General features: G+C 34.8%; 1 protein-coding gene across 1 annotated transcript; it reads right to left on the bottom strand.

Moving 5' to 3' along the window:
• On the bottom strand, positions 1 to 3,603 carry LOC115454510. The gene is made up of 2 exons (XM_030183239.2): positions 2,941 to 3,603; positions 1 to 551 (listed from the first exon to the last, which is right to left on the bottom strand). The coding sequence occupies exons 1-2, from the start codon at positions 3,482 to 3,484 to the stop codon at positions 241 to 243; spliced, it is 855 nt and encodes a 284-aa protein (XP_030039099.2). The 5' UTR covers positions 3,485 to 3,603; the 3' UTR covers positions 1 to 240.
• Between the last annotated feature and the right edge of the window lie 7,067 nt (positions 3,604 to 10,670).

Genomic DNA, 10,670 nt, shown 5'->3' with positions numbered 1-10,670 from the left:
GACAAAAGAATATTTTTAAAAGAGAATAAATATTAGTAAAATTTTGATAATTCAGGCTTTTAAAGACCTATACAATAGGTTAAATAATTTTAGGCTTGAAAAAGGTCTGTTTAAAAGGACAATAATGAAGGAACTAGATACTGAAATTACATCCAGTTAATTGAGCAAATCATCCAGATTACAAGAATTTCCTACTTAGTTTGGATGGCAACTGCGAGTTCGTCGACTTCGTTATCTTATTCAATAGCCTCCTTTCTGTAGACCCATGACCGCTGCGAACAATGCAAAGAAGAATCCTGCCAGGCCTGTAGCTCCAATCAGTAGTACTAGCCCTCCAATCATAACCGGGACCAATGCGAAATACTTCATTTTATAAGCCAGAAGCAAGGGCAGCATATACTTTTTCAATTTCTTTGGCTTCAGTTTCTTTTTCTTCAGTTTGTTTTTGGTTTTCAGTTCCTTCTCTGTTAGTCCTTCAGTTTCTTCCACTTCATATTCTCCTTCCTCTTCTTCTTCTTCTTGGTCGTCGTCATCATCGAGACCAAAGAAATCTGGAAAATGTGAAAAATAAATATTAATTGAAGGTCTAAAATGGCTGGAAGTTTACATAATATCATAAAAATCTACTTTAAAATTATTCTGTGAAGAAACACCAATGAAAATAGATGTGTAGGTGTATGAGATCTGACATATATTATGTAGTATTTGTAATGTAATTTAAATGTAATATCACAATTATGATCACGATGAAATTACTACAAAAGCGATATATTTTCTCAATGAGCCTTGTTAACATAAATTTATTACTAACTAACAATATTTAAACTAATATTAGTAGTATCATTACCGTAGCGTGGATAACAAACATTTTTCTATTACAACCAGTAATTAACTGCTATTGCATTAAATGCGTGTCCATTACCAACTCCTCATTATCCAATAGTAACATTTTATGACAATGCGTGTGTTATAATTGGTTTAACGCACCACGATATGTTTGTTAAATGCAATCGTTAATCTTATCTTGGCGATTTGCGAAGATAACTAACATAAAATTCTTTGCCTGAAAGCTAAACATAAGTAGAAACTATTGAGTTACACGCTATGGATGCTGCGGCTTAATTTATGGCATCACCAGTGATTTTGTAATTTACCGTCGTAATTTTAATAATGGACTTTTGGATTTTCCGTGGTTCGTGAAGCGGTGTAAGTAGTTGATTACGCTCAAAACAAAGTTATATGAAACGTGCTGGTCGGGTAAGATTTAAATCTCAATAATCTTTAGTTGGCTGTCATTAATAATTAAAGTCGACTTTCCAAAGGAAATGACGAAGATCATCATCTGAGCTTGATACTTGGCAATTATTGGGAACCCCAAAAATATTTCATTAGTTAAATCTTATTTAGGATAATGTTTTCTGTTATTATGAACTTCCTATGAATTGTTATTTTTAGGTCAACACAGGAAACACTTTATGTTTACAAAATTTTAGCTTATCAAGTCGGCTTGAATGTATGTCAGCTTCATTCTTTAAACATTTTCCCCTCAAAAAGTTATAATTTTTACATTCAAATTGGATTTCGTCATGCATAGTTCACCCGTCAATATTGTTCCCTAACCTAATTTCACGAATCATGCCAGCTTTGCTTGTAGACTATAAAAGATATATTATAATATTGCGTGGCGGGATTGGCAAAATTTTACGGTACAGCGCCTTCTTCGTGATGTTTACTTAGCTGCTTTTTGTTTATGCGTTTTAGTTCATCGACATCATGTGATATTGCGTGTTTTTGGTAGGAATCAATTGTGTATATCCAATGAGCAAATTTCTAAAACGAATGTTTCTTAAATGTAATATTCTGTCACATTTGATTAATTAGATTTTATCAGTCAAAGCATCTCAAGTAATATCCCTTGCTGAGAATTTAATTTAAACTTAATTTAGAGATGTTGGAACGAAGAATGAAAAATTCTTTGTAGTTAAATTATGTATCATATAAGATTTAAAAAAAATAATGTACGTCGTTAAAAGATATTAAAAGCCCTATGCGCCTATTAGCCTACATTCAAACCGATGACCTAAATTAAGATATTATGAACATGCTTGCTCATAAGTAGCACGCAGCATTGGTAATGGTTCAAGACAAAATATTATTGCGTCCTCGTAGATACATAAATATCTCGAATACACACGTTGCACGTCATTCATCACGTAGTGAATATAAGAATAATTTAAAATCAACATAGTGAAAATAAATTAATGATCATTGTAATTTATTAATTAATACGTGTCGCAACGACTCGGCAATTGTTTTTATCGTTAATTACGATAGCTACATTGAAGGCGTGACGGCTTGGAGTTGTAGGTACTGCTTGTGACTATATTAGCGCCCGTTCAATCTAATATTTTGAAACCTATATATTCGGAAATAAAGATTTTGTACGGAATATATGAAATCAAAGCCTAAAACATATTTTGATTAATAAATATTTTTTTATAAGTTGTTTTTCTGTGGTAACGCTCTAATAAAAAAATATTAAGCGAACTAAAACGAAGGTGATAAAATTAAATTATATTTGAAGTGCTGAAATTACGGTGGAGATATATGCCATTGAGATTACCTTTGGTTTAATTATACTTAAAGAAAATCAGCAATAACAAAATATCAAAGAGAACATTATGACCGGACACTGGTTGCGATATAATATGGTCAAGATGAAAAACAAAATTGTTTGATACATAGGAGATGTCGGCGAAAACTTCTTGTGGGTGCTATCATCATCATCATAAGCCATGTGAAGCCCACTGTTGAACATAGACCATCACTAAAGTTTTCAACATTTACCTGGCGTAAGCGGCCTCCGGCCTCCTGGCTCCAGCGTGTTCTAGATGTAATGGAAAAAAATATATAACGAGATAATTAAATGACCCTACTCACAAGTTAGTGATCTTCTAGATGCTGTTGGCTCCGAGAATCCTTCAGGTTTCTCTATAATCGGTTCCTCGTAGTCATCCAAAGCTCTGCTCTCAAATTCTTCATTCCTTATCAATGGTATGGTAACTCTCGGGCCATTGTGCATCCCTCTTGCTAACACAGTGTCCTTTGTCAGATTCTTATTACTTTTCTCTTTGGCAATTGGCATGTAATTACCGGGGAAAAGTATGTCAGATTTGTACTGCTTTGCAGCGTCCTGTGAATACACGTTCCTTTCCACTTGAGGCTGATCCCTCACCAAAGGTATTGCTCGGGGTCTGAACGTGTACTTCCTAGCCTGTGCAGCTTTATCGTGCTGTTCGATGTTGTAATTTGAAGGTTGAATCACGATTGATGCACGGGTCACATTAACCACAGCCGAACCATCACTATTCGACGCACCGGACAACGACCAAAGCTTCGTCAGTTTGTTCTCGTAATCATCAGCCGTTGACATAACAACAATACATAACAACACTAAAGTCTGCCACTGCAATTTCACCTCCATTTTGTCCGATTGTTTGCTTATCAATAAACAATTAAATGTCACCGATTGCAGTCACTTCACTTTCGGATTTAACGGCTAGAATGTCACCCCGCCCGTCTGAACCACCATTTTGTTGCGAGCGATCGCGCAAAACTGAATCACTATCGTTGTAAGACGTTATATTTATACATGTGTAAGTGTAAAGTTGCGTTTTTCCCGACTGTTCACGGTCGGACGGGCTAGTTGTCTTCCTCGGGCTACAATTCCGATATGGACAATATACAAAAGTCACCAAAATAAAAACCGCGTCGCGTGCTATCACTCGAGGCACTACGCGCCGCTTCTTCCGGTCATGGTTCTTTACTCCGATACCAATTTTCTCCAATAGATTGTAGGGCAATTTGTAGTGTTGTTGTATCATTATTGTCATTTTCATGTCGGCGACTAGTCTCTGGAACTTATCTTGGACGAATTAATTCGTCTTCAAATTACAGGAGTGAAGTCGAATGAGCAATGTCATCACTCTTATTTCATTTCGAGAGTTGGAGAATCATCTGAATTTAAATACACGGTATATAGAAAGCAATACAGATGTCGTTCATAATGGAAATATAAAATTTCATTGAAAAGGTGAGGATTATGATTATAAACATTTCACATATAATGAAAAAAATATAAATAAAGAAGTGAATGAAGTGGATAACATGAAGTTAATAAAACAGAAAGGACAACGTTTATTAACAGCGACCTGCTCCGGCTTGACACCGGTAGCACTAATTTTCTATAGCCATATGACTTCTGGTGGTCCAATCGCTACCAACATGCACAGTAGTCACTCGCTGAATTAATATGAAGATTATCTGGATCGAGTATAGTTTTGTTACAAAGAAGAATCTGAATTTATCATCTCTGTCCTATAGATGGAGGCTATGAGATAACTAATTGTCACTGATTTATTAAATTACTTGTAGAGGATATTAAGAAAAGAACCCCTGCGCACCGAAGGACGCTCTCAGCGTCAACGGCAGCATGAGGCTTACCACGCTGCCGTCCATCCCGGAGGTCACCCGAATGTGCAAAACCGCACGATTTGCAGTAAGGGCGGACAGCCCCTTGCTGCCCGCCGACGACTCCCCGGTTTATTTTAAATTTACAAGAATAAATTTTATATTTACCTTTAAATGGTAGAAAAAGGCAGAAAATATTGCGTTCCTTATATTTGCAGTAAACCAATAATCGATGGAATAAATAAATCAGAATTCATAGTTACTTAAAAAATATTCTTTGTATACTATCATATTATAGTTTGCGTAACGTTCACATATTAATATCATCGATTTTAGCATGCATGCTCGATTTTCTTCATAACCTGCGACGCGTGTGATTAGTACAATCGCTGATAAAATATTTTGTATTCGCTCCGATGGCGACTACCATAAACAAGGTGTAATAAAACCCGTCATAGTGTCTCATATAAGTGTCTTGATCCGGGATCAGCTCTTATATCATCATAATCATCATCTCAGCCACAGGAAGTCCACTGCTGAACATAGGCCTCCCCCAAGGATCTCCACGTCGACCTGTTGGAAGCGGCCTGCATCCAGCGACTTCCTGCGACCTTAGCCAGGTCGTCCGTCCACCTTGTAGGCAGGCGTCCGATATACCCTTCAAATAAACCGGCTAAAACTATCTCTCCTCATTCAACACTCTGTCTGGACTTTACTTGGGTTTCAGGTGAAGTGGGGTCATTTTTCCCTACACATTTAAAAATATTACTACCTAGAAGAACATGTATTAGGCTACGAGAAGTCCATTAATAAAGCTCATAGTGAGTGACGCTTTGCCACACGACTGTACATAACGTCCATAGTACATTGTACGTCGACGTCATCATTAGTTGGTGCAATTAAAAACAGTTTTTCCCGTTCCGCTGCTTAGCAAGTAATCGACATGCTTACAGTTTAATTGTTTATGAATGATGGAAACTCTGGAAAGCAAAGGTGTTTATGATTGCCGTCTTGTTTACAATAATTGAAATGATTTGAGTTAGCCATCGGTAACATCGTTAATTTGCTGTTTATACTTAATAACCAGTAAGTTAATTAAAAAAATACTGGTGGATAAGTTTGGTCTATTTGTACGAGGGTTGTTGATTATTGAGGTTTGAAAATAAATATATACTCAGAGATATGTTATCGCAATGGCTTGTCTCTGAGTAAAAATATAATAATAGAACGTCAAACGATAAGTATCAATTAAATCTGGTCCAAAACCCTCCCCCTGATGCCAGTTTTGTGTCTTGTATTACATGAAACATAAGGGAGAGATCGGAGCTAAAACAAATATTGCGGTTCATAACATATCTATTGGTTCATATATGGAGATGGAATCAGCAGCCGCTACTTACAGCCTGCTTCGCAGTATATTAGTTATAAGAGAATATTATTATTTTTCTACCTTCGAAGCAAAATGTCTTGCAGCCTACTGGGTCCGTTAGGAAACAAAGTGTTATTATGCAATTTTCAAGCTTTATTATATCCCGATGAACGGCAGTTATTACGCATATGAGAGATTAGGCCTTAGATTTTTATAATTTAGTTGAAAAGTAATAGAAAGAAATGTAATAGTGCCAGGAAACAGGATGAGGGAAGTTCATTCCAGAGGGCAGTAAGCAGAATGAAGTTCAAATGTAATGTCGGCCAACGAAATGTTACGTCTCTTGATAGTTGGCAGAATTATGAAGGTTTTCACTCTTATATGATTAACAGCATTGACGTATATTCTATAGACACGAACGTCCATATAAACTATTTGTTAAAATCTGAACTAAAATGGCAACCAAAATTTCACTGTTAAAACCTATTTATTCACTTGAACAACAAATAATTTTACTTATTTGATTAATATTTTAAAATCAAATGAAGATTTACACTCAGAGTCGAGTTCTTATATCATGAGCGCCACTTTGTACTCAACCACAAGCTGTCAATATTGACTATATTAAAGTCAGATACAACGGGTTGCAGGTCAATGTGTACACAGTGCATGTTTGGAACTCCAAATATAGTACGTAGTACATATATTATATCGATGATTAATAGTTGTTAATATTTACTCTCATTATCCGGCAATTACAATAACGATCCAAATTTTCGATCTATCTCGAAGAAGGACCAATCAGAACAATTTTTTTTTGACATACATACAAATAACTTTTCTGATTGGTTCGTTGTCGGAATCGGATTAAAGATTGAGATTGCGATCGTTTATTGAAAACGGCTATATATCAGCACTTTTTCTGGTTAATGCTCATTTTATGCAAATTTAACAGACCAGTGAAGTATAATAGTAATTTACGTTCCATACATCAACAACATTGTATTTTATATGCCAATTGCTACGGTATGTTTGGTTTTAGGGTTACGTTTGAAATTATACCTAACATAAAAACATGTGTTTTACTTCGTCGTCAATTTATCTCAGTCTTGCTTTACAATGCTTTGTTGTATTTTTATTGATATAATAATCACTAATTTACGACGAATAACGATAAAATATTCGAAATAATGATGGTATTTCGTAATTCGAGGGCTTTTTTGAATTTTTTGAATCATTCTAAATGTAATCCGCGCCTTATTATATTATTGGTATGTTTTAAATTAATTTGTTTAGGAATACGAAAACCCGTTTCAATTTCATAAAAAAACTGTTCTGAGTAAATTAAGTATTCTTTCATTTTTATTTTAAACTTTACAGTCCTTTTACTTAGAGTAATGGCAGACATCTTACTGTTTATCTGTGTAATAGTTTGTTACGAGGTCTGAATTTATAGTACACATTCTATATCTACTAATATTATAACAACGACAAATTTGTGAGTTTAAAATTAAACTATTTTGCGGAGTTTATCGCAGTTTTAATATTTTAGGTTTCTCCCGACGTTTCGAAGACTGCAGCCTTCATGGTCACGGGGAGGACTGAGGTGTTGGTCATGCGCCAATTTTCAAAGCTACAATATCTACCTACATTTTACAATTATACAACTTTTTGTAGCTGTTGGTGGTCCGATCTAGGCAGAAGAAGGTCACAGTGTCTCGCAGGCGGAGTCTCGGGCAAAAGTTAGTATGTAATAGATACGGCTGTTATATCATTGTGAGCGTAACGTTCGTTCCTTTGGTAAGGTTTGTATGACTACCCGCAACAAGGCTATCAATATCATGCTGTCGTAAATGTTACCCAATAGTTTGGTTTGTGCTGGTAAAGTTTAGAACCCTATCTTCATCAGGTTAAAGTGCAGAATTCCACTTAATATTTCTGGTTTTAGGGCTGCCTACTTCAAAAATGAAAGAAAAATTATATATTACGATCTTTATAGTTTTGTAGCAGAAGCAGTAAACTGGAAGATCCTTGGTTTTATTTATATACTATAGGAATTTAAATCGTCTAAAAAGAGTAAACATTACATAAACAACAAGCTATAAAAACAAAACAACATATCTAAATTTGAAAACATTGTAAAAAATATAATAATGCCTGACTCGTTGGCGTCCTAGTATTATGGTACGTCTGGAGTGCTGAGGTCTCAGGTTCGATTTCGGATCGGGCAAAGCGATATTGGGTTTTTCTAGTCAATATCAGCCCGGAATCTGGTATTTATGCCTGATTGGCAATTATCCCGTCCCTATCACATCATGTTAGGGAATACACTCGGCGGAAAGTGGCTGCACTTGCGCCTTTGCCTAACCCTTCGGGAATAAAAGGCGTGAGTGTGTATGTAAATGTAAAAAAATATATTATGTCCTGCCTATCCCACATTGTTTTCATTTGACGACTATAAAACCTGCAAACACTTTTATATACAATATACATACATAGTATCAAACCTCTATTCCATAGAGGTAGACAGAGACTATGGATTGCCATTTTCCATGATTCTGGCATACTTCTCTCGCTTCCTTCACCTTTATTAATCATTTCATGCATTCTCGCCGGTCCAGAGTACTTTTTAGCATTTTTATTTTAATTATTTATATTTCCTGGACCTCAAAATCATCACAAAAGCAATAATATGATAAATAGGTTTGCAGAAAGTGGTGATTAATTGCTCATCTAATGACACAAACAATGCTATATTTGACTAATAGCCGCGCATTCATTGTGATTTGTGTTTGTAAACTCGATTTATTTTGGAACGAAACGTGATGCATTAATTTGTAAACGGTAATTTTTCACAAGTTTCACACTGGCGTGTTTATTTCAAGGAAATAATATTTTATGAAATTACATTAAAAAGTTTTTGCTACGTTGTATTTATGTTGTTCATGCAAATTAAAGTTGAGATTTCAAATTTAAATATGTAATTATGTGGTGAAGAGTTCGATTTATTTCTATTTTATCTATGTATGTAATTGGAAAAATAACATAAAACAAAGTAAAATATTAAGACATGTCATGAAAATAGTAACAACTAAAAGTAACTTTCAACTACTATTTTAAGAATTTCCATAGAGTTTTTAATGACATTCATTAACAAATTTAACAATTTAATACTTAACTGAACAATTAGACATACGAGAATATCAGATAATTCTTAATTTTATACCAATTTATTGCACATAGTTCGCATTTATAGGCGGAACATGAATTAATCTCTTTCTAAAAGTAGCTTCAAAACGCGGAACTCGGCGTCAAGACGCCTAATGTAGCGTCCACGCCGCGCCAGTACAAAACCGTCGACAAACACCCCTCATTAGTGGAACGATCGTGCGTAAACCGAATTGTGAAAAAACGCGACACGAACGGAAGCCGCTCGCTTCCACACAATTAACATAGCGACGCATGATTCAAACAAATTAGGAAATGTATAGTTCGTATTAAATGTGTCGTTTTTTGTTCAAAGATACAACTGTCTATCCCGGCATAAAAACCTTTGTCAGCAAGATCGAAGGTGTACGACTTTTTTTAAAAAAGGAGAAAGAAAAAGACTAGTGGCTTGCCTCACAATATTCATACATAATATATATTCATACTTGCTGGTTGTAGGATAAATTTTATATCTGCCCAAGAGCGTCGCCAGAGGTTGGGGGTAAGTTGATACGGAGAATGAGAAAAGTAAGTACTGTAGGTATAGTTGAGAGCACATGTTCCTCCTCTACTCCTTTCTCCCGTTTGAACAATAACATAGAGCAGAGCGTAATTGAGCGTACGGCATATAATATATTTATGATACCGAGCAGTGAAGATCGGCGAGTCTCAGGGAATACTAAGTTTTCTGCTGAGGAAGAATATTCGCAGAGCCTTGAGCTAAAGCTGGTGAAATATTAATGATTTACCTCTTTACTGATTGTTTAGCATATCTATCATAATCTTCAAGTACACGTTGCTTTGAAACTATTGCCGTAGTTTATAGGTCGTATCATAGATGGCGCTATTTCACAATTTATAAAAAGTATAATATAAACAATATTCATTTTATAGCTACCTAAAATTATAAATATAATGTAGGTACAAAAATTTTATGTAAGTATTATAATTTCAAAAGTAATGCAATTAAACTAGATGTTAAATTACGTTATGAAATACATAGGAAAAAGTAACTTATATAACTCTTAAATTCTTATATAAAATCTAAGTACCTACTTACCATCTTTAAGAAAAAATTAAAATGTCATAGATAGAAGCATGGCCGGGATTTATAATTCATAACTACCAGTTATCGGAGGTTATTAGACCTCAAATGCCATAAGTATAGCGAGCCCATAGTTTTCAATCGAAAACAAATTTAAGTAGATAAAATCGTCGTACGTTAAACTTATGATGACCATTTAAAATTCGTACCAAAGTTTCATCACAGTATACATAGTTTAAGAAAAAAATATCTAATTATTCTTCGTTTAAAGCAACGTAATATTGAACTAAGTATTCCTTAATACCCGCTTTAATACATTATTGACGTCGGTTCAAAATAGATTACCAACTTCGACGCCGACCAAAGATAATAAAATAATAAATTAATGATTTTACTACATTCTGGGCCGTCACTTAACTTATTACCTACTTGAGGTACATTATCAAAATTAGGCTCAACAATCATCGTTGTAAAGGGCGGTTTAACACGCAATATAGAAGAAAATATAAGTTTCGAAATATTGGCATGGGTTTTGTCATTTGTCTTTGTGAGAAGTAAGCTTAAGAATAGACTAATGTG

Source organism: Manduca sexta, chromosome 18 (assembly GCF_014839805.1).
Source record: "Manduca sexta isolate Smith_Timp_Sample1 chromosome 18, JHU_Msex_v1.0, whole genome shotgun sequence".
Lineage (NCBI taxonomy): Eukaryota > Metazoa > Arthropoda > Insecta > Lepidoptera > Sphingidae > Manduca > Manduca sexta.
This window is presented reverse-complemented; position numbering and strand designations above follow the sequence as displayed.

Bases quoted from the DNA above. Each gene is read 5' to 3' on its own strand.
- LOC115454510 (XM_030183239.2), bottom strand. From the start codon at position 3,484: ATGGAGGTGAAATTGCAGTGGCAGACTTTAGTGTTGTTATGTATTGTT. The intron at 552-2,940 runs GTGAGTAGGGTC...CACATTTTCCAG, and splicing joins ATCTAGAAGATCACTAACTT to ATTTCTTTGGTCTCGATGAT.